At 34.7% G+C, this 25,013-nt stretch overlaps 1 protein-coding gene across 7 annotated transcripts in view; it reads left to right on the forward strand.

Moving 5' to 3' along the window:
- CDC42BPA (CDC42 binding protein kinase alpha) overlaps positions 1–25,013 on the forward strand; it is a 154,869-nt gene that overhangs the window by 80,277 nt on the left and 49,579 nt on the right. For 5 of the 7 annotated variants that reach the window (XM_090134797.1, XM_090134798.1, XM_090134794.1 and 2 more), the window contains 11 exons: positions 180–380; positions 978–1,226; positions 4,026–4,105; positions 5,135–5,301; positions 5,959–6,081; positions 10,535–10,668; positions 12,234–12,476; positions 12,724–12,834; positions 17,035–17,282; positions 21,678–21,783; positions 23,326–23,450. In XM_090134797.1, coding sequence (XP_089990923.1) covers positions 180–380; positions 978–1,226; positions 4,026–4,105; positions 5,135–5,301; positions 5,959–6,081; positions 10,535–10,668; positions 12,234–12,476; positions 12,724–12,834; positions 17,035–17,282; positions 21,678–21,783; positions 23,326–23,450 — 1,787 coding nt within the window. The remainder of the gene's footprint in view (positions 1–179; positions 381–977; positions 1,227–4,025; positions 4,106–5,134; positions 5,302–5,958; positions 6,082–10,534; positions 10,669–12,233; positions 12,477–12,723; positions 12,835–17,034; positions 17,283–21,677; positions 21,784–23,325; positions 23,451–25,013) is intronic. The other 2 variants (XM_090134796.1, XM_090134800.1) reach the window with 1 other exon arrangement.

Genomic DNA, 25,013 nt, shown 5'->3' on the forward strand with positions numbered 1-25,013 from the left:
CTTTTTAATGAAGTGTCTTGAATGCTTTAATATTCTGTTATAAATTTAGAGCCTTTTTTTTGTGTTTGGGTGTTATTGTTATAACCAGAATGTTAGGCTAAATTTAAACACGTTGCCACGGACAGTAGTGTCTGTAATGATGGAGGCTGTTCTTAGTTTTGCAAATGTAATTTCTACAGGTTCAATCTTCAGTAGCTGTTGGGACGCCAGACTACATCTCTCCAGAAATTTTGCAGGCCATGGAAGATGGAAAAGGGAAGTATGGGCCTGAGTGTGACTGGTGGTCCCTAGGCGTTTGCATGTATGAAATGCTTTATGGAGAAACACCCTTTTATGCTGAGTCCTTGGTGGAGACCTATGGGAAAATAATGAACCACAAAGTTAGTGCATTTTCTCTTTCTGTCTCTCTCTAAGCTAATTTTCGTAAGCAGTAGGGTAACTTGGAGGCATATTTTAAAATGATTTTTTTAATGTAATAATTGTGTTAATGCTCATTAATGTAAAACATAAAATGTTTCCACATAAATGGAAAAAAAAAAAAAGTTTATGGTTATGGTTTGCAGATGGATTTGCTTTGGGATAAAGCAGTTCAAAATTAAAAATCTGGGTTTAGCAAAATGGCTGTTAGTTCACTCACTGGAGTAAGTCTTGGCTGTGTTGCCTCGCTCCTTTTGTGCTAATTTTTTCTGTTGGATACATTGGTTGGCTTATGCAGCAGATTCTTAAACGTTCTTCCACCTGGAGGCAGCTGTAGAATCCAGTGGTTTAAGAGCAATTCAAATAAACAAGAAAAAGCAGAATACAAAAAAAAAATTAAATAGTTCCTATCCTTTGGGGAAAGTCATTTTTCCTAGAAACCTTACTGTTTATTTTTAATAACTTGAGTATTTGCACGTTTATTTTTCTACTTAATAATTATCACTTGGAGGGGTGACTTATTTGGTAATAAACTATTTTCTGTTATTTTAATCTTTAAGGAGAGGTTCCAGTTTCCTGCTCAAGTGACAGATGTCTCTGAAAGTGCAAAGGACCTCATCCGAAGGCTAATTTGTAGCAGAGAGCATCGACTTGGACAGAATGGGATAGAAGACTTTAAGAACCATCCATTTTTTGCTGGGATTGACTGGGACAACATTAGAAACTGTGATGCACCTTACATCCCAGAAGTCAGCAGCCCCACTGATACATCAAATTTTGACGTGGATGATGATTGCTTAAAAAATTCTGTAAGTACAGAATTAACATTTTGACAAATCTGTTTTTGTAGTATGCTTCAAAAATACATGTAAATGGAAGTTTATTTTTTTGTGTTTGCTATGTTCCACACAAATAACAATCAAATGCAGCTTTGAAGATCCTGTATGAGATGCACATATATAATTTGGAAGCTGATGCTTCAAGTATGTATTTGTAGAGATAATTTCAGTTAAAAATTTTGAAGTCATTATAACCGTACTTCTAATGTGTATATCTGTTATTTGCAGTGACAGTTTTTTTGTGTCCAGGTTTCATAAAGAGTATATTTTACGTATATACTCATACCTACAGGATACTATCTCTAGTAGAGCATTGCAGATATTTGTATTTTATTTGCATAAAGCATTTTATTGTAGCACTCTATTTGTACCTGCCCATCTCTGCCAGGTTTCATTTCAATTCATACTAAAATTTTTCGAGGTTGTTTTCTGACTTAGGTTAGGAAACTTTAGGAAAAGAGTAACAGCACTTATTTTCAGGACCAATCTTACAGTAACTGTAATCTCAGTAAGAAATAAATAGTTTTACCTTTGCTAAAAAAACTTTGCAACTGATGATTGTAAACAGTCCTAGTGTTTCTGTGCCTTTAAATAGGACCTTTACCAGATGGTAGGGATTCTAGCATCTGAGGAAAGCCTTCTGTTCTCTTTGTGGAGATGCATTTTTATTTACTGAAGGATGCAGAAATCTATTATTTGCATATGAGGTTGGGCTTTGTTTTGTTTTAATTTGAGAAAATTATGCTTTTACCATTTATTTTGATCCTCAGGATCTCTGAGGAAAATAGCTTAAGGCATTGCATGGTAGAGGATATAGTACATTTTTGCTTCAACTAGAGGATATCGTGTTTCTTCACCTCAGATTCTTTATGTGTGACTTTGAAATGTTTTCCCATCTATCTTTCATATACATCTTCTGAGGAAGTTTCACTTACTTGTACACTATTATATATTCACCTATTGTATATTGTATTCATCTGTTGTATACTACAGATGTGAGCATCATAGAAAAGCACATAAAATTATTATTTTTTAATTCATTGGAAGGTTTGAATGACATACAGCAAATGAGGAATGCCCAGTAGTGAAGGTAAAAGGCAGCTCTGAAAAGCCATAATTACTTTTCTACCTGGACTTGGAAAGAGACAGTGATTGCATGGAAAAATTATATTCATAACAATGATTGTATGTTAAAAGTGCACATACATTCAAGAGGACAAAACAGTGTTGTCCAGGCAGCCTGAGTTGTGTTGATTTTTAGCTTTTCACTGTTCAATTTGGAACGTTTATTGACATTGGCTTGATGGACTTGGATTCAGTTATAATGTCAGTATGGTAACATACTTGCATTCACATAAATGGTAGGAAGTATGTATTTTTTAAACTATCTACTCCAAAATCAGCAAAGAAACATATTATTTTCAAATTCCTGCATCATTATCAATAGAGATGATACTTCAGAACCAATATAATCTGTATGGATTCCTATGTGATAACTGAAGACTGTTTGTCATGTAGGTTACAATTACGCATTTGATCTTTTTTAAGTTCTTCACATAAGAGTTTTTGAAACGTGAAATCTATGAGAAATAAAAACAAAATACAAAGGAAAAGTGAAGAATTTTACTTTTCCAAAGTGTGGAGTGTAATAATTTATTTTTTTAATAACTGTTAGTGGAAAGATGAGGCTTTGGATTTGGTTTTGTTTCTAGTTTCCAAAACGCCTAACAGACTTGATGTATTTTGATGGTCTAACAATATCATTGGTTTAGTTTTTATTCTGGCAATTCTTTCTTTAGTACGAAGGTCTTTTTTTACTAAAAGGTCAAAGTTATGACATAGTGTAGCTCATGCCACCACCAAAAAAGTAAATTTGGATTTCTTTTGAGTGCATTCTTGCTCCCTGTTGTCCTGCTGAATTTTACATTACAGCATGCACAACTAGTTCCTTTTTTTTTGTTTTGTTTGAGTTTCAAAAAAAAAAAAGGCATTACATTTTCTTATATTTCAAACCTTTTAGCACTTTCAGTGCAATAAGCTTCTTCATAGGAGGTTTCTTTTGATGACCGGTATGTAAGCAGGTATGCAAGACAGATTGTAAGGCCGCCTCTAGTGTAACAATATAAACCAGGCATTTTGGGTTTATACAGGAAAATTTCAACAGTATACTTAAGAATTTTAGAACTCCTAATGGTTCCAGAAATATAGCAACAGAGTCATTTTAGCTTGAGGAGAAAACTAAAAGATTGTCTTGGTTTTTAGTCTTTTTGTCTGGCCAGAGTAAAGGAGCACTGATGATATAAACGTTCAAAACACTAATGGGGTTAGAAGATTTTGTTATATTACTTTTTTCTAGTAAATGACTACTGTTTTCTCCAAATATAGAGAGGCTACACAGAAAAAAAGGATGGTAAAAAACAGGTAGAAAGCACTGCTGACTGAAGAGCAGGGAAATGTGAAAGAGGGAATAAAAGATATGCTGCATGCTAAGGAGGGAGTTAATTGCCTTTTAAAAATTGTTGTATTCTGCTTTTCTCCAGTGATAGCCTGTTTAATTAGAAAACATTTTCATCTAACCTGCATGAAATAATATATATTACATACTTCATGCTGTTATAGATAGACCTAGGTGGTGTGTTTCATAGTTGAGCTGTAGGTAAGGATAACTGAGAATCCAGTTAATGTGAAATTGTCACTAGCACTTCACACATGATTAAACTCAAATTTTTTGTCAGTGGATTATTACTCTCTCAATTATCATTTTTTTAGGAGACGATGCCTCCACCATCACACACTGCGTTTTCCGGCCATCATTTACCATTTGTAGGTTTCACATATACAAGTAGCTGGTAAGTAAGAGCTCTGAAATTATCTGTAGGACAGTTACATAATTTCCTGTTTCTCTCTGATACCCACTGCAAACAGATAACTAAGTATTGTGGTCTGCTGGGGAGATTAACAGAGTATAAGCTAAAATTTGTAAAAAAACAAAACAAAACAAAACAAAAAAAACTCTCTGCAGGTAAAATCTACATCAGTACAAAGGTCACCAACTGTGCACAGGGGAATTCTCTTGAGAGTGGTGTTTTTCAGACAGTGTAAGAAGTTGACCACATAAGAGTATGACAAAGATAACAGAAGATATGTGGATCCAGAGGGAACTGGGCTTAAAAGAATTAAAAAAACTGTTTTATTTCGAGTCATTTAACACTCTTGTATCTCTGAATGGAAACAATACTTGGTACTTATGTAGCATTTATATTCATCTCTGCTGCTAAATTAAACAACAACAAGAAAGTCCATTATTCTTCCATGAACGTTTATGAAAATAAATAAATAATGATTATAGCTATTGAAAATCCAGCCATGCTTCTGCAAGCACGCATGTTTGATGCTGGTAATGTGAGATCACCAGTAGATGTCAAATGGATATTTTATGTACGTGTACATGATTATGTGCAGAACCAGGGTTTCACAGTATTTTTGATATATAGATGCCCTGGTTTTCACATGAAAATTTCACACCATTTTTTGTAGTTATTATATTTAAAGTATTTGGAGAACTTCATGAATTATTTTAAAACAAGCCATTTCTGTAATCTTATAGACTATTTAGAAAGTCACTTTTTGCTATCTGGCTAACTTGGACTGTCAGTGACAGTCATTTTTAATCAGAGAGTTGAAAATACATTGAGATCAGTCATGCTAGGTAAAAATGAGTTTATAATAATACTAACCAAGTGTTATTTTATTGTATAAATACATTGTATAAGAATTTGCATATTATTTACAACTTTGCTGTTTGTATTGTTTTGTTGTTTGTTCTTAATTTTAAAGATGACTCGTAAAATCAAATACTGTTGAACTTTTTTTCCCAGTGTGCTTTCAGACCGTAGCTGTCTAAGACTGACAGCTGGACCACCCTCTATGGATCTTGATGCCAACATTCAAAGAACTTTGGAAGACAGTTTAGCAACAGAAGCTTATGAGAGGAGAATAAGACGTCTAGAGCAGGAAAAGCTTGAACTTAGTAGAAAACTGCAAGGTATAAAAAGATACTTCAGTCGCTCTTCTCACCTAATTAACCTGCAGCTCTGTGAAGCAGTTTATCTTGGGGAAAAAAAAAAAAACAACCAAAATCTCCTGGAACGTCTTGTAGCAGAAAAGACATCTCTTTATTATTTCTGTTGACAAATTAAACTTTTGATAGCCTTTATGACTGAAATATCCCACAAATGCAATTCCTTAAAACATGCTGTCTCTGCACTATGTAAAAGAACTTAATTTGTCCACCTGACAAATGCTGAAGAATTGGCACGTAGCCATTCAAAATTTTAAACTGTAGAATCCTAATGTGTAGATATGTATAATTTTTTACAGGAGTAAGACATGGTCTTGCTGGGAACAGGGAAAAGTCTTAATACGGAAATGCTTAAATAAGTTCAGTGTACATTGCTTTGGTATTCGGAAAAATAAAAGCCACTTTTTGCTTGCAGTTGTGGTTTGTTTGTTTGTTTTTTTAAATGTTCATCATAATTTTTGATTTAAGCTTTTGTATCTGTTAGTTAGATGTTAACATCTGTGATATGACCTTAAGAGCATAAATCTAACATGCTGTAGCGATGGGTTTTTTGCTATATCTTCATTTATCAGTAACATTCTTTTGACCACCTATGTCCCTGTCTCCTGTCTCTCTTTCTAGAGTCCACTCAAACAGTCCAGGCTCTGCAGTATTCAACAGTGGATGGCCCAATTGCAGCAAGCAAAGATATAGAAATTAAAAGCTTAAAAGAAGAAATTGAAAAGTTGAAGAAACAGGTAACAGGTAAGTTATTAATATAAAACCTGTAACAGTAAGCAAGAATTGTGACATTTTTCTTTAAGATAATGCTTGTTTTCCTTTTTTAGAGAGTTTCCCAGTGTATTTTTACTTCTCTTTATACCCTTCACTTCTAGTGCAGCGTTTTCTTCAAATTCAGCTTAGTACTCAGTACTTCAGTAATTCTTATTACAAGAGGGAAGGGAAGTTCAAGTGACTTCTGCTGTTATTATTAGCGGTAGAGTTCAATTGAATTCAAAGTTTGGTATTGCTAGTTTTCAAGGATGATCAGGAACTACCTGAGAATTTTCATTTGTATTACCTTGTTTTTTTTCCCCTCAACGATGTAGTACATGAGCAGATGGTGCATTTGTTTGTTTATTTTTGCAGTATCAAAAGTCATTGTAGTCCTTTTACAAGTCACAGTCATCATAACATAACTTAGTACTTCTTGCTTTGTATGCAAAAGGTGAGGTGGTTCCTGGAGGTGAGGAAGGTGTTGATTCTTGATTACGAAAGTAAACATGAGAAATGAAGATGTTAGTCTAGTAGTTTTTTTGCGGTGTCTCTGCAAAATGCTTGTGTTGTGGTTTAATCTAGCAGACACCTACACACCACACAGCTGTTCTCTCACTCCCCACCCCTGCAATGGGATGGGCCAGAAAGTTGAAAAGACAAGTGCAATAACTGCTGGGTTGAGATAAGGACAGTTTAATAAGAAAGAAAGAAAGAGGGGAAAAAAAAAAAAAGATCAACAATGAAACACTAACAAGAATGAGGTAAGCAAGTGATGCACAATGCAGTTGTTCACCATCAGCTGATCCCTGTCCAGCCAGTCACCAGAAAAAGCTACGCTCTGGACAGCTGCCCCACTTTAGTTGTTCTGCGTGACTGTATGGTATGGGACATTCCTTTGGTCCGTTTGGGTCAGCTATTGTGGTTCTGTCCCATTCCATCTTAGTGTGCTCCTGTAGCCAATCTGTGACAGGGCAGAACAAGCAGATCAAAACTCTTTGACTTAATGTAGGCGCTGCTCAGTAGCAACTAAAACATCTGTGTGTTATCACCGTTATTCTAAATCCAAAGCACACCACCATGCTGGCTATTGGGAAGAAAATTAACTCTATTTGAGCCAAAACCCAAACAACCTGATGGATGGATCTTTATTTATTTTTTAAATATAAATTGATTTTTTTTTTTTAATTATCTCCTTTTCTGCTCAATTTTGCTTTGAATTTTTGATCATATTCTTGGAAATTAAGTTTATTCTCTGATACATAATTTTGTTATTTTGACAAATCTGATTTCTCTTGTCAACCTAGATAGGAAAATGTCTGGATTTTATGTGGGAAAAATCAGACACAAGGAGTGGTTACTTTATGATAGTTAGGGTAGTATGGTTAGGTTCTGGTTGGACTCAATGATCTTTAAGGTCTTTTCCAACCTGAGCAATTCTATGATTCTATTCTATGATTCTGTGATCTCTACTTATATGCCCTTAGGTTACCTGTGGCAAGGGAAAACCCAATGAGAAAGGCTCAAAGAAAGAGTTGACTTGGTTTGTACTTGTGAAAAAACTTCATCAAAGTGTCAGGAATGCCAGCAGGGACACCCATAGAAAGAGAACTTCTGAGTATCACTTGGTGTGTTTATACTTTGCTGCTGTGTTATGGGGCAGAAGCACACTATGAACTGCAGATTGAAGTGCATAGGTTATACATTGCTAGAATTATGTTGTCTGAAAGAGACTGTGTTATAGATATGCTTTCGGACAGCTTCTCTGGCATGTTCTCTGACAGTTTTTCATTGTGCCTCAAGTATTACTTTTGAATGTGAACATTGGTTAAGCAGCTCAGGGAGGATCTTACCTATATAGATGCTGTGTAAGGACAGAAGATTTTGTGAAACTTCTTTCCAGTCCCTGTAGTTGCTGCTGTAATGATGAAGGGCGTAGCGTCGTTGGAAATCTCTGTTCTGAATCAATTCTCTGTTTTTGGTTCCTTAGAACCACAGAATAGCAACATCAGTTAGAACAGCTTTTGCAGAAGACCAGCTCCTTAGAAAAGTGGCACTGTCAGCTTTAAATTATATTTTGCTCTTGACTTACTGAGCTGCAGCTCAGATATCAGTTCATTCTTGCAGGTGATGAAAAACAAAGACAAGGTGTGAAACATTTTTGAACACAACTGATAACCATTTCTACATATAAAAGGAGTCAATATCTGGTAAAGGCAGTTGATATTGAGAAGATTTCCCCATAAGTATCCATTAAGTGTTTTCTCTTTCATACCATATGCATATTTTTATATTTGGTCCTACAAAACACATGCCTTTGATTTTGGTGTTGGAAGTGAAAAATATGATCAAATAAACAACATGCAGAGTCATCTAATCCATCCAGTCACTTTGTAACTTTTCCAGTAGATGCTTGAATGCCTTCACTGGTCTAGACAATATATTTAACAGAAGGCATGCATCTGTGCCTTGAGTTTTTACTAATACGAGGTAATCTGATAAAATTGGAAAAAGAGAATGTTTTACTTGATCTTACGGATTTGTGTTTTTTTGGTTGGTTGGTTTGTTGGTTGTTTTGATGTTGTTTTTAAGAGAGAGATATTAAAACTGATTATGAGATAGATATTAAAACTAATTAAAACTAACTACAGAAGACAGACACAAACCAGATGATGATCCTGTCTGAATTCCAAGTTCAGTGGAGCCAGTTTCAGACTTTCTAGATGGCCTTCCAAGCCTAGATTTGTTGAACTTTAAGAAGGTAGATTTGAGGTGCAGAGCTGAACTTTGTAGTTTGGGCTTATCTTTTGAGCACTTAAGTGCAATGCAGTAATTTCCTACAGGGAGTGTTTGCTTACGTTACCTAAAGCGTTAGCAAAAACCAGGGTGATCAGACAGAAAATTGCTGTGTAGTATTCATAAGTTACAACCAGCTTTAATCTTTTTTACTGCCTTATTTTGAACTGTAGGTGTAAGCAGCCATTTGAAAAGGTAATAAAAATAATGTGAAATTGTGTCAAATTCAAGACTGTAACAAGGGGAACCTTAGAAAAATACAGCATTTTTTTGTCTCTATGGTTTTCTGTGGAATGACACTAGCCATATGCTTCCACTTTTTGAGGTCAAAGTTGCATTTTTTTGTTCAGCAAGTTATATAGGAGAAAACTTTGAGGAATCTTTAACATTGCCAGATATATAAAGGGCAGCAATAGAGGAAGAAAGTAGAGCTATGGAACAAAGTAGGTCATGCACAGAAGAGAGATTTATCTTGGCTCAGCAGGGCCGTATATAAACTTTCTTTTTGCTGATGACTTCAGAGAAACCTACATAAGGAAGGCAGTTCATAATTTATAGCGCTGAGCTACATCTCCTATTTAAATGCACTCTCTTACGTTTCTGAATAAAAGGCATTGAATTAAAACAATAACGAATGATTGTGTGAGGACAAGATAATGGTGTTCTTTTCCTTTTAAAATCTTTTTGTTTCAGAAATTGCAACTGTTAAAGAAGTATTTTTCTATTTGACTTCTCTAAGAGTCTCTTAGGGGTACATTTGTGAAAATGTAGTAAAAAGCTTGTATTAAGAGTAAGGCTGAGTTACTGGTCTGTGGACAAATGCATGGTATGAACACCCACTACAACTGAAATCAAAGGTAAAATGTCTGCAGATTTAGTAGAATTTAGAATTAACCCACTTTCACACATATCTTGCTTTCAATAGTGTTTCCTCCCTAGGATTTCACTCAAAAACTATTTAGAATTTTTAGTTTTCTCTGATATTTGACGCATTTCAACTTTTTATGTTAGAACATTTGAAAGTATTTGACATTACTTATCTCTGCCTCAGTATTGCATTTTTGTAGTATCGTTGACAGGAAGAAACTGGCTATAGTAGTTTTCTTGTATTTATAGCAGTATTTAAGCATATCATATAAATACAAAAGGTTTTCACACTAAAAATAAATAAAATCTTATGAAGTTAATTTTAAGTCTATCAACAGGAGAACCTTTGCCAGCTCTTGAGTGACCCGTTTTTTTTTTTTGGTTCCTTCTGAAGGAGTTTGTGTGGAGGAAAGAGACTGCTTATAGTTAAGATATGGTGTAAGAAAATGTTATATATTACATCACAGTGCACACAGGTCAAATGCTTAGGTCATGTTGAAGTGTAAAATAGTTATGTGTATGTTTGATTGTTACACTGTAAAAAGACAAGTTGTCGTTTTCTGTGTTGCATTACAGTAATCTGTGAGCTTCTGTTCTATTCTGCTAAAGAACAAATAGAGCAGTTGAAACAACTTACTCCCTATTCTGAAATCAGATAAGAATTGCTTTAGTTTGTGGTTGAGACAAGAATAAATACTGAAGGGAGATTTAAAACAGCTAGACAGTGCTATTGTGGGAAAACTTTCTCCTTAACATATTTAAAATATGCTGCTTTTTCTAGATTCTGGTCATCTAGAACAGCAACTTGAAGAGGCCAGCACTGCAAGGCGGGAGTTGGATGATGCTTCTAGACAAATAAAGGCTTTTGAGAAACAGGTTAGAACGCTGAAGCAAGAGAGGGAAGATCTTAATAAGGTAAAAGTGTTTAGTCAGCGACTATTCTAAAACCTAAAGACTATTTTTATGCTTTAATTTTTATTAAAATAACTTTAAGATATAAAGTTAATGAGTAGATGATAAAAATGTGTAATGTGACCTACTTTGCTTTCTGACTTAAGACAAGGACACTGTTTAAAGCATTTTGTGTGTGATTGTGGGGTGGTCCTGGGTGACTAATTCCAGGTAATAAACTACACAATGATCCAAATTTGGAATGGCTGCAAAGAAAGTTTTGTAGTATTAGACTAAGGTGATAATTAGAGTGGTTAAAAGATGGAGAAGATACAAATAATTTAATTTGAAGTATGAGTGAGAGTGTAGCAGGGAAAAAATGCTGAGAATTTGCTATTAGGGATGTGGCATGGAAGCATTCCAAGAAGAGAGATGTGAAAAATTTCCCAAACGTAGAGATTTTAAAAGTGATTTGGAATAACTACAGTAACAAATACTGACTTTTTTTTTCTCTTTATCACTGGTTCCTCATTTTTAATTTAGTGTGTACTGTCTTCCATGCCTGCTTTGTGTTCATGATTGAATCACATTGTATTTTGTATCTGATTATATTTTCATTAGGCTTTTTGTCATCACGATCTGTATTAGCCCAGTATTTTAGAGTCCACGTTCAATGTTGACCTGCCATCTGTATTTCTCGTTGTTTCTTTTAACTCACGAAGTTCTTAAAATCTTGAGTGCTGTCAGCTAATCTAAGAAAGACCATTCTGAAACAATGTATAGTGATTAGGACGTCTTTTAACAATGTTAGAAAACGCTGTTAAATTTGTATAGGTGCCAAATATTCTTTCTTCATCCTGCTTTTCTTTTCATCCTCAGACTCGCTTTTCCTTGCTTTTTTGTTCAACTCTGTTTTGGCTGAACATCATTAAACCATATAAACTGCTGTTGTCCTTCATTGATAGTGTAGAAGCACAGATCTAAGAAGGTTTGGCAAAAGATTGCCACTATAGGAGTGGCAGTATTCTTCTATATGTAGGTTCTTAAGAAAGGGTAATTATCATTTACTATTGTTGAACACAGTGTTTTGTGTTGTCTGAAACATTCTGTAATATTTTATATTATGGTATAGCATGTGAAAATTATAATTGCCATGTGCATCAGTTCTCAGAAGCTTCAAAAGCAGAAGTCCTCACATACAAGAGTTTTCCATTCAACTAATGCAAAAAAAATTTTAATTACCATTATTTATCAGTTGAGTACTTTTTGTTGATTTTTAAGCAGTTCATGGAAAAACTGGGCAGATGAAGTTTTTTAAGACAGCAGGGCTTTTTTATATTTTAGTGTGAGTGCTTATATTTAACCTATAGTAATGGAGCAAATTCAGACTTTGTATAAGTTTCTGCAGTTTAACTGACTTCCGTAGTAACATCTGATTTATAGGAGCATGCAGTCTGTATTGTGGATGCATTTATCAACATAAATGAGTGTCTAATTTCTCTTACTTTGGAGAAGTTTGAGATGCACATCCAGAGAATTAGTCTTGCAGCTTTCTAGGTTTATTACTTAATTCTTTTTCTAAACTGTAGGAACTGGCAGAGTCTAGTGACAGATTAAAATCTCAAGCCAAAGAGCTGAAAGATGCACACAGCCAGCGGAAATTGGCAATGCAGGAGTTCTCAGAGATGAACGAGCGGCTGACAGACTTGCACTCTCAAAAACAAAAGCTTGCCCGCCAGCTCCGAGATAAGGAAGAAGAAATGGAAGTGGTGATGCAAAAAGTAGAAAGTTTAAGGCAAGAGTTACGCAGAACAGAGAGACTTAAAAAAGAAGTAAGTAGTAAGTTTAGAATTTATGAAATAGTAGTTATATGTAAGGTTTTCTGATGAAACTTTTTTTTTTAATGTTGTTTGTAAATCTTTTAAATTTTTCTTATTTCAAACGATACCATTTTTGTTTCATAAGAATTTGAAGTGTCCAGGTTAGTGTTGAAATTGTGTCTCTCTTTCTGAAAATCATAAATAGGTTTTGAAAAAATGGAGGAACCCTGCCCATTAATAAATGCGTGTATTTTTGTAGCTGGAAGTCCAAGCTGAAGCTGCAGCTGCTGAGGCATCCAAAGACAGGAAATTGCGAGAGCGGAGTGAGCAGTACTCCAAGCAGTTGGAAAGCGAAGTAGAAGGGCTAAAGGTTAGTTCATTCTAATATTAACACCTGTAAACTTAGCAGGCAACAAGCACTGGATGCGTTTGATTGCTTTCAGCTGTAAGAGAAAAAGATATTATCAGTTTGACACTTCAGTAAGTGCTGAATACTGGTGCAAACATGAATTGCGTTATTGTCCAGAAGAATTAACATTTACCTATTGCAGTTTTCAGACCACTGTATTCACTGCTCACTGAAGAGTTTCTCAATGATTTTTTTTACCAAACTGCTTCAGTTATTACTTTGTTTGAAGGCTTTTTTTAAGTGTGGAATGGCTGAGTATTTGAAGACAAACTGAAAGCCTCTGCAGGTTTCTTTATAGGTGTTTCACGTACTGTGTTTTAAATGAAAAGAAAGGTAGGTTTCTCCAGAATGGAAATTAACTGATGTAGCTGTAAAGGAAAAGTTTTAGTGTATTTAGATTGCTCACACATGCATACATTTTTTTAGGAACAGAAATTTAAATAAGTCAAGAATGTTCACTGTTATTTTATTCCATGCTTTAGCATTATATACAGGGCTCTAAAGAAATTAGACTTTCTCAGAAATTGAATGGGAAGTTTTTTTTTTTTTGTTTCTGCATTGGGACTGTTATTCATTTACAGCAAAATGCTGTTCCTGGGATAATTCTGTATCTTTTGTACAAATATCAAGTTAGGTCTATTTTGGTCTTAAATCACATGAATAATAATTTCATTATTAGAATTTCATGAAACATTCATCAACATTAAGTCACTGCATATAAGTTTTTGTTTTAATCACACATTCTTTTATTTTGCCTTCCTTCCTTGAATGAAAATAAGGAAATCCATTCATCATGAAATTCGTATTTTTAGAGCTTTTGATGCTGTGAATTCAGATTGTTGTCTGAAAATTAAGATATATTTGTTCTGCTTTCATTAATCTTCACCATCAGGAAAGAGTTTGTATATCTCTCTGAGACATGAGAGAAATTTATGGGATATCTACTGAGAAATGATGGTTAACTGATTTATAGCAACAAGGCAAGTTTATCAGAATAGGAAAGGGAAGTTGTAGCTTGATTTTCATCAGGTATGGCAATATAATAATACCTGCAAATGCACAAATACCATCTACAAATATAATACAAAAATACCTACAGATGTCTCTCTGTTCTTCTGCTGTTAATGGGCATATTTATTGGTATTTTTATGGCAATGCATAGATTTGCTAGAAGATCTTACCCCTCCTATTTACTTTGGTAAATTTATTCTCCCACCTTGGATATATATTTAGACAAAATTCTGCCCAAATCCCAGTGCTTTGTGATTCTCACCTGCTGGCTTTGGCACTTCAGAGACCCAAGTCAGGTGTAGATTCAGTGATGCAAGTGACATTCGGATTGCATAGATAAAAGTTTCTGTTCTTTAATGCAGGAAATATTAACCAACACATTTATTTTCTTTCTATTATTGGATATTTTAAGTATGTTCATAGGCTAGAATTTCAAAATAAGCATATTTGTCCAGGCTGATTCTGAACTGAAGAGGACTAATTACGTAGAGTCTGTTTTCATGACTAGGTGTTTCTGGTGCTAATTTGTATGGCTGCTTTTTTAATTATTTATTAAATTTGTAAGTTCATTTCAAGCAAATTTAGACTACATTTTGTATGTTAAAATTTTAGATTACATACTGAAAATGAAATGATTTCATTCTTACCTGAGCAGTAGCAAATTATTAAATTGGGAGGAATAATGTAGTAATCTAAATAAGTGATAATTTATATGAATTGTTAAAAAAAAAAATTGAATCTTTCTTAATATGCTGCATTTGGCAAGTATTTCGACCATAAAACTGCTGTTGTAAGCATCACAATCCTAAGTTTCTTCATATTCCTAGCATAGTAAGTTATCATTACCATCTGCAGAATGCAAGATATGAATTTTGAAGCCATGCATAATACCAGAGGCTTATCAAATTAAAGCCAAGCTAAAAGTCTTCCAAGATTTTTACTTGTATGTTTATTTAATATTAGATTGCTCAATTAGTAAGTTTTTTCATGCCTTCTGATATATTGTTGCAATATTTAATGATTCTTATTCTTTATTCTACAAGTACAAAACTTGATGTCTGTTTCGTTGCACTTACAGCATCCGTAGTACATGATGTACATGTCAAGCCTTATAGTCTTATTTACAGTGCTGCTGCCAATTTGCACTTAGTCAGCTACATAGATGTTCAGTGAAAGAGCTGCTGTGTGGTGCCTTGATTGTTTGTGTGTGCCTGTGAGAGAGGGAGAGAGGGGGAAGAATTCCTGCACTGAGTTATGGCATCTATCTACGTGCCAAATGATGCATTATGTCTCAGTTGCACTATTTGTCCACTTGAAACAGGCATGTATGAAAACATCTATTTGGAATTTGTGCTTACATCAATTCAAAACATATTTTTTGTTTCTTCTGTTACTCTAATTCTGTTTGCCATTGTATAATACCACCCAGCTCTCTCTTCTGCTGCAGCATCTGTTTTATAACAGAATCACAGAATTGCAGGGATTGGAAGGGACCTCTGGTTGTCATTGAGTCCAACCCCCTCCTAAAGCAGCAACCTACAGCAAATCACACAGGAAGGTGTCCTAGTGGGTCTTGAATATTCCCAGAGAAAGGGACTCCACAACCTCTCTGGGCAGCCTGTTTCAGTGCTCTGTCACCCTAAAAGTAACGAAGTTTTTCCTCACGTTTGTATGGAATTTGCTGTGTTCCAGCTTGTGCCCGTCGTCCCTTGCTGTGAAAAACCGTTAAGACCATGATGTTGCAAACAGATGTTTTGCATGCTCCACTGTTACATATGTGTAGACAGTTAAGCATTTTGGGCAGTAAAAAGCAAGTTCGGTAGTTGACTACATGGGCATGAAAGAAAATTCCTTCCCTTTCCTCTCTGGACGATCTCCATTTAGTATGGCATCTTTTTTCTCTGATTAACCATTCTGCATCAGAACAGCAGGATTTTGTTCTTTGATCGAAACAGATATTCGATCTTCTTTGATCGAAACAGGTGGTCATTTTGATGAGGATAAGTTAGAGAAAACAATGAGGTAGCAGCATGTATCTGGCTTATTCAGTTAGGGGTTTTTACAGCGTTAGGTTGACACTCAGAGCAAGGCCATTTTCTCACATATTTCATCATAATAATAATTCAGATAATCTTTATTTGTTCAGTGACTTTTAGCTCTTGAAATCTGTTCGTGCATCAGCAAAGTAAGCTAAGGAAAGTTATGTTTACTGATGGTAAGAATGGAGTTAGTTACAAAATATTGTAGAACCTCCTACAAGTGTGAGACAGTTATCCCAAGGAAGAAGGTTTTCCAGTTATCTGCCATTTTTTGAAGCAGTCTTTTTATTAATTTGCTTTATTTATTTATTATGTTTACTTCCATATTAAAAATAGAAAAAAAAATCTGAAGCAAGTTATACATGTAATGTATCTACATTTCCATACTTGGATTTCAATGCGTGTATAACACCACAATCTCAGTTTGTCCTGTTACTGCAGGACTTTAAGTGCGCATTTGACACAAATGCATGTGTCCTTAAGCAATGGGTGAAGATTACTGAAATGCCAGATCTCACCAAGAGACGTTGCAGTTGTGAAAAGTGAAGTACTCTTATTGTCTAAAGCTTGTTTTCCTGTTAATCTGCTGTGATGTAAATGGTTAGTTTAAGTAAAATAGATCAGGTTTTCCTGACTGATGCAATCCATGTAGTGTTTTTGTAGCTAGAATTTAGCCTTAAGTCACTGCCTGTCTTTGTATAGCTTTTCCACAAATTATTTATGATTTGAAATATATTGACTAAATGTCATTGTCCTTTTTCTGCATTCCTGAAAGCCTCTCAGGTTTTGTTGCTGTGAACTGGATGAGTGGGAACATAAACGTCTTTCAGTGCTGCGGTCACTTTGACTGCGTGTGAGGGGAGTCACAGTGTGTCACGTGGTGTTTGAAGTGATGATTTCCATCTTTTGAAAACTATTACTGCATTTAAATCGCAAAATGATAAATGTACAGTTCAGATTTATGGTGAACAAATTTTCAGAAAGATAGATACGTGTTTTTATGTGAATTCTGTAATGGGATATTTTCTAAACACAGACTTAAGAGTATTGAGTTGCTGCTAAGCATTGTTTTCAGCATTCTTGAGTGCTAACTTGGAGCTTCTTGTTTTAGCAAAAACAGATTGGTCGCTCTCCTGGGGTAAGCAGTATAGAACACCAGCAAGAGATCACTAAATTAAAGGCAGACTTGGAAAAGAAAAGTGTTTTCTATGAAGAGGAACTATCTAAACGTGAAATAATGCATGCTAATGAAATAAAAAGTCTGAAGAAGGAACTACGGGATGCAGAGAGCCAGCAGCTTGCACTTAAGAAGGAGATTATGATTTTGAAAGACAAGTTAGAGAAAACCAGAAGAGAAAAGTGAGTATTTTATGGAATAAAATTAAAAAGCTGAGAATATCTTTCTAAGGCTCCTATTGTATTTCCTGACACAGTATGGTTTTGAGCGACTGAAAGTAAAGTCACCTTTACAAGTGAAACAATAATGACAACAAAATACATAATATTGTAATGAAACAGTTAATCTTACACCAGAACTCTGACACTGTCTGATGGTTCCAAGGTATGTAACGTGAGTTTCAGAATTGCAGCTCAGGCTATATTGACCACAGATATTTATGTTGCAGTTTAAAATATTTGTTTACTTTTTTTTTGTTTGGTATTTTCATCCCTTGATGCAAAAGAAATGTGTTAAAGATCAACTATTGCTTATATTTCTCCCTGCACAGGAACCTAATGCGGACTAGGGCTAATCCATGCTGAGTTGTATCCAGTGTTAACATCAGTCATCAGACTACTGTAGGCATAAGCTGCTTTATCTCTTTTGGCATGGTAATTTGTCAGAGAGGTGCTTTTTTCTCTCCCATGCGGTGGAGCTTACAACTAGCCTTGACAGTGTTTCTTGAGGCATTCATCAGTAGAAATGAGTTTTTCTGTTGGATAGTGTAGTGTTGAAAATACTAATAGTCACAGCTTGAATGTGTTCGTCATTTCCATTCATAAAAATCAGAGTACTTTATAGACATTGAAGTAGGTGTTCCTTTTTTCTGCTGTGATGAGATATTAGAAAAAGCATGAAGGAGAGATTCCTACTGAAAGCCTAAGCTGTAGCAGTCCTTGAATATAAACAGTAAATAAAATAAAAGCATTTTTCAGAAAGCCTGTGCAAATTTGTAAGCTGAACATATTATTGTAGCAGCTTCTTATTTGCTGCTTCATTAGATGTTGAGAGGTGAAGCATGCCATCAGTAGTGCGTTTTCATTGTATCACAACTTAATGGTCTTGCTAACCTATGGCTTATAAATTCAGAAGAGGCTTTGTTGTCTTGTAATTAATAAAGGGGATAGTATGATACTCTTTTAATGACATCAGCTCATTAGTGCCTCTAAAGGAGGGAATATTGAATCATTAATACTTTTTTCTGCAGCCTAAACTGTTCTTAGAGATGAAACCTTCAAATGTCAACCAATACAAAAACTCTGGAGTTCTGTCAGAGCTATTCTAATGCACAGCTGCAGAGCCTATAACTAGATGTTCATCTACTGACAAATGGCCTAACGATGCAGATCTCCTTCATGCTAGCTTTTTGTCTTACAGCTTCTCTCTAAATAGAACATGAGCTGCATCAAAATCTGAAGTGAAGGCTGATGTAGTCATGTATTTCTGTATTTCAAATGTTGATGTAAGAAAAAATTGTAAAGATTGAGCAGAAATGTATTACACATTGGAATCCAACATTTAGTCCATAGTGGAAAGGGCTTAAGCATCGTATCAAGTCAAGTGTCCAAACACAGCAGGAGGGATTAATGAAGACTTGACCTTCAACTGGGTTTTGTTAAACTGATAGACAGAATTTCACTGGGTCTCCACAGAAATGCAGAAATTCACTGTTCAGTGTATGCCGCAGATTGACATCTGTAGTAATTCTGGGATTTAGAAGGAAAGTCCAAGTATTAAGCATGGAAGAACTACTGTTCAGTTCATAGTATTTTGTAGTTTTTCTCATGAGAGCGTTACTTTTTCTGTTTCTCCTTGCATGCATTGTGTTTAGCTTTTGTAATCAGGCATACAAAGCTTTCTGTGAGTCTGCCAACAGAATTGTTGTTCAATGTAAGTGTTGAAAGGAAGCACCTGAAGTTTTCATGGTGAAATAAGTAGAACTATTTAAACAATAGGTTTGGAGTGGGCTCAGCATTGAAGTGTATTTGGTAGTCTAAAAATAAACTTTAGTGTATGTTAGAAGGATAGAGTTGCATTGCTTTATAAAGGCTATAGTAAAGAGTTAATTCTGTATGTTATTCTAAGCAAGGGTCAGTTAGGTCTCAGTCAGAATCTGCTCTGGGAACTTTTTTTTTTTTTTTAACTTGCATGCTTTTGGTTACCATTTCATTTTTTAAAACAGGTTTTTTTTTTTATTTGTTTGTTTCCTTGAAATTTAGGATTTATTCCCTGTTATCCCAACAGTATAAGTGTTCAAGGAAGAGAAACTACCCCTCTGTACTCTTTGCAAATAGTCTGATAAAGTGTGTACTACTAAAATTGGAAACATAGGGGCATAGTATCAGGTCAGTGATATGTGTAATACAATATTCAATTTCTTAGAGTTGTTATTATGAAATATTTCAGAAGGAAGGTGAAGAATAGGGTGAAGAATAAACTGTGTGTGAAGTTTTAAGTCTATCAGTGATGGATTTATAAAGCAAGAAAGTTCTATAAAATAGTGTTTGCTTTTTTAGATTTATGATGTTTAGTAACCTGAGGGCTGGTGTTTGTTTTGGGTCTTGTTTTTAAAGCAGTAAGATAAAATGTTAATCTACTTTGTACATCCACAGCTAAGATCTGAAATGAAAAAGTGATATCATAAAGCTGTATTTCATGTTCTTTGCATGTGGTTTGTGATAATTTTGTTTTGTTGTGTTTTTGTTGTGTTGTTTTTTTTTTTTACCAACAAAAAAATCTGGATTGCATATCATTTCTTAAACTTCTGAAGCGAACACATAGCTAAATTTTAGATGAGAGAAGAAGCTTGATGGGAGAGGAGGATGCTAGGCTTCAAAGCAAATGTTGTATTTTGATCTTCTTGGCTGTCCAGGATACGCCTGTGGAGTTTGTCATAGTACTGTGGCTTGCTGAATTGGTATTTGGGTGTAATAGATCATATTCACATTTTCTTTGTGTACCATACTGTAGCAATTTGGCTTACTAGGTTAGTGACAATTAGCAGTTTAATTAAGAACATAAAATACAGAGAACGACAAGCATGTTGGGCTACTATCCATAATTCACCACCTTTTTTGACTACTTTGAGCCTTAAAGTCTTAAAATAACAAGAAACACAGAATATATATGCTATAAATAAATAAATCCCCACAGAAACATTGATATGTAAAAGCTAAATAAAAGGAGTTAGAGAAATTAAAATTAAGCTTGGTCTACACTCTGATAAATTAGTTTTGAATCTCTGCCTTGCAAACAGAAGCAAGACCTGTTATTAATTCCCCTGACAGCCAATGCTTTAATCTTTTCCTGCCTTTTCCCTGGATGGTTCATCATATATAGGGAATCTGTTGATGCAGAAAAGGAGTGGTGGTGAATTTCAAACTTGGCGTTTAAACAGTAACGATAGTATGTTACTTTGCTAGGAAGTAGTGTTATGTTTCAAAGGATGCCTAGCAACATAGGATTTCACCATGAACCTAACATGCTGTACTAGATTTCAAAGAGAAGTTGAAGCGCTAAATGAATTTCAAATTAGGGATAGGAAATTCAAACCAGCACTACTCTTAACTGGGTTCACTGTAACCACTGGCACTTCTCTGTTTTTTTTAAGGGTGTTCTTGCAATTTGGTACATTTGTACTAGTTACACATCTTAGAAGCAGTGGTGAGGTTATAATTTCTCTATTGTGCAACGTAAAATTCTGGTTGGTATCCAGAAAAACAGTTGCAATGTTCAAGACAAAATTGCACCTGGATTTTATTTTTTTAAAGAACTGCACGTTTTTAAACCTTTTGAAGCCAGTCAGTGATGTTTACTGGTGGGTATTTTCTGTACCTTTAGCATTCATAATGTAGTTCCTACATGAACTTTGTACCAGTTACCCATCACAGTGAATACAAGATGCTATGGTGCCATCTTCTGAAACTTTCTGTTGTAATGAGGGTCAGAATAGAAGTTCTATTTCTGACAGGAGTTGGAGGTCTGCAGCATTTAAACTCTAAGGAAATGGCAGTGTTTTTTGTCAAAACAAGAATTTAATTTCAGGTTCTCTAGTTCATTACACAGCATCTGTACATGCTAGTTATGTACATTGTGGTTTTCACCTGTCATTCTGTATGAAACCTGGAACTATGGAAACGTGAAAATTAAAATAGCATTTCTGTGAACTTTGAGATGTTGTCTAGAATGTCTCAGAATACTGACAAACTTCAATCAACAGAATTTTAGCTACTCAGTGTTTGAGGGACTCATTAAAGAATAAAATGTGTACAAGTGGATTGATAAACAGTGGCTTGGGGAAGTTCTTTTAATATTGTATTGAAGGGAAGTTAGTTGATGATTAAATTAAAGACTATTTGACAGTACTAGAATGGTAGTTTAACACATAATGTGCTTTAGTTTTGGTAGACTGGGGTATTACCAGTGTAGTACTTTCCTTTCAGCTACTGTCTATATTGATCATTATATATTTAAGTAAAGAGTGTAATACATTTTTGAAAGGAAATTTTCTAAATCTAATCCATTTTATTTCTTAGCCAAAGTGAAAGGGAGGAATTTGAAACAGAGTTCAAACAGAAGTATGAACGGGAAAAGATTCTGCTAACAGAGGAAAACAAGAAACTTTCAAATGAACTTGATAAGGTAAGTGCTGATGAGCTGAATCCTGAGTGTAGGCTGTGTACAGATTTGGTAATATAAAGCTTCAGTGGTTAACAAAACTCTTACTAGAAGATAATATAAAACAAAAAAAGTTGTCATTAATATTTGATTAGAGAATATCCACAGGCATCTGAATTTGAGATTGTGCTCATATATGTATGTATATATGCAGGTGTACGTATATATGGGTGGGTATTAAGTTATGTGGTTTTACTAAGGCTATTAAGTTTGCTAAGATAAATTTTATACAATATTCTAAGCCAAAAAAAGAAAAAATATATTTCCCTGTGTGATCCAAACATGAAGTTATGTTTTATGATTTTGATGTTTCTGATGATTTTTGAAAGTTATAGATTTAATGATTAATGATGTTTAATGTGATTATGTAGAGTCTATTTGCCTGAAACTTGGTGTTAAATAGCCTTCCTGCTTGGCAAGACTCTGTATTACTTCGAGTCACTGAAAAAATACATACAGTATGACAATTTGATTGAAGTGTACTGAGCAAGGAATACTTAGATTATGTATATTTAGGTTATCTCTTTATTGTTCATTTCACTTTTCTCTGTTTTTCAAAATCTGATTAGCTTTGTATATATTTTGTAAAGCAACACTGAAAAAATAGACATTTAAATCAGAGACACATTGAAATGATGAATATGTAGCTAAGTATTCACATAAGGAATAAAAAAGAATAGCTTAAAAATTGGTATTTTTTCATCTTTTTGATTTGTTAATGCATTTCAATGCAAAAAGCAACATTTCATATGAGATTTATTCTTCTCCTCATGCCTTTCTATTAAGCCTGTCTGATGTCTAATTTCAGTTTGATTTTGGGAATATTTAGCATAATGAAGCTTTAGTTTCCCATAAAAAATTAGGTTAGCTGTGGCTTTTGCCTTTCAGAAGGTGCTTGTATGAATGACAGCTGTGTGAATGCAAGGAAGGTTAATTGTTAGGTATTCCATTTTGTACTTACAGATGTGCATTTAATTTCAGTTTCTCTGTCTGCGAGTAAAATGAAAAATGGAAATGTGAAATACCTGGAGAATCTCCTGACTGATTTGTGGCTATATCTGTTAAGCCTCATTCTTCATGGTTACTAGACAAGGGAGACATTCAGTAGTTTTATCTGAGCTGTAGCATTTTTTGTGCCCTTGCTTTGCCTTTTCAATTTATTTTTTTGTATAGAGAGCATTCGACACATGTATAGTGTGAAACAGAAACCCCTTAAGAGTTGTACAGTTATATGGAGACTAGTTCTCTAGAAACTGATGTGTTGTTTTTTAGAGCAAATATGTAGTTCTAGTCCTTTAAGATTAGAACCTTTAAGCAAAGCTGAGGTCATACGTGAAGAAGGATTCTGGCTTTTATTGTTTCATGCTGTTCATTGTGGTGGATATTAGCAAATCTTAGAGCAGTTATATAAACTGAGAGAGAGAAGAGATGCATGGCCCTGAGTCTGTAGAGAGATGCAGTCACAATAGCTTATACATTTAACAATTTGTTTGATTTCTCATCCAGCTCACCACCATGTTTGAGAGGCTGAGTATGAATAACCGGCAGCTGGAAGAAGAAATGAGAGACCTAGCAGATAAAAAGGAGTCTGTGGCCCACTGGGAGGCCCAAATTACTGAGATCATCCAATGGTGAGTACTCAGTCTGTGGTAGGGCTGTTGCTGAGTTTTGCATTTGTATTTGACACTTGCAAGTGCTTAGGTGAAATCTCACACCTGTCTGGGATTCTGGTGTATTTTTGCCTGAGATTTTAATAACATCCATATCTGGAAAATTGTGTTCCTCCTTAAGAAGGAAAGTGTCTTTTCAAATATAAGGATTGAAGCACAAAATGATCATGGCTGTTGGGTGTGGCTTGTGGCTTTGGAAGAATGCTGGAAGGAATCATGTGCTGAGCTCACGCCTCCAAGAAGGAGCAAGCCTGGGAAAAGTGGTGGCTGACAGCATTTCTGTCTCAGCATTAATGTCCTTCATCTGTTTGGCATGTGTCAGAATGAAACAAATGTAGTGCAACTTCGATGTGATTTTTACAAGGCAGAAAGGCAGAAGATTTGAGACTGTCTCAGTGCCAGTCAGATGATGTTTCTAAAAATACTTTAGTTAAATAATGATTGCTACGCTTATAAAGTCTTCTGTCCACTTCTAGTAAATGGAGAAAAAAAATAACTTGAAGATATTGAGGGAAAGAGATTGCTTTTTGTAGACATCTTTCATTTTTCTCCTCCGTTCCTGTTTTTCTCTCTCCTCCCCTTGTATGGCTCAATGTAGTGTTTAGTATCCATGAAAATATTTTGTATCTCAACATTTTTTCCACTTCTGTGAAGATATCATTATGGCATATGAATATTTTTTTTATTTACTACTTGAATTCTTCCCTATTTCTTCTGCCTCGTGGTGACTAAGTAATCTAACTTGTTATGCCAAAGCAAGAATCAGAAACATTTATTTTAATGAATGTTGTAAGTATAATTCTGTTGTTCAAATACACAGAAAGTTTGCCTTTGAATATATGTGTGATATATAAAAAGAAAGCAAGATTGTCTTCTGGCTTTCTGGAAGTGTTTTAAACTGTTTGTTACATTAAATAACATAACTCTGATCTGTTTTATGAAGTTCATAGTGTGTCAAAGCATTGAATTCATAGCAGAGATGATGAAATTTAAAGGGTCCAATTGTGCAGGCTTGTCTGTCCCATCTCTAAATGTAGTAGACAGTCTGCATTGCAGAAAAATATATTCACTTGCTAAAACTCTGTTAGTTTGTAGCTGATTGAAAATATTTATTCAGAAAAATATCAAGGTAAAAGAGACACAAGTCTGTTTTACATTCCATGTTGTTGGAAAGCACTCAAAATTTTGGAGCTACAGAAAAAGACAAGTCACCATTAAAAATGGATTGTTTTACTTGACACTATGTAAAAATGTACCCACAGCCATTAAGAAAGTCCGTTCTCCAGTTTATGAGAGCGTTTAATATTTTAGGATGTACTACTGATGTAGTTCAGATACACGATAAGGCATCTTGCACGCATCAGATGTCACTTGGGAGGAAAATAGGTTTGGGATTGGTTTTTTTTTTTTTGTATCCCTAAAGATTCTAAATAAAACAAAGTTAGCAACATGCAAGAATGACTTAAAAGCATTTTACTGATCTCTTTCAATAGTACAGTGTATTTTTAAAAGTATGGAACTGAA

The sequence above is a fragment of the Phasianus colchicus genome, chromosome 2 (assembly GCF_987193195.1).
Source record: "Phasianus colchicus chromosome 2, bPhaCol1.hap1.1, whole genome shotgun sequence".
Lineage (NCBI taxonomy): Eukaryota > Metazoa > Chordata > Aves > Galliformes > Phasianidae > Phasianus > Phasianus colchicus.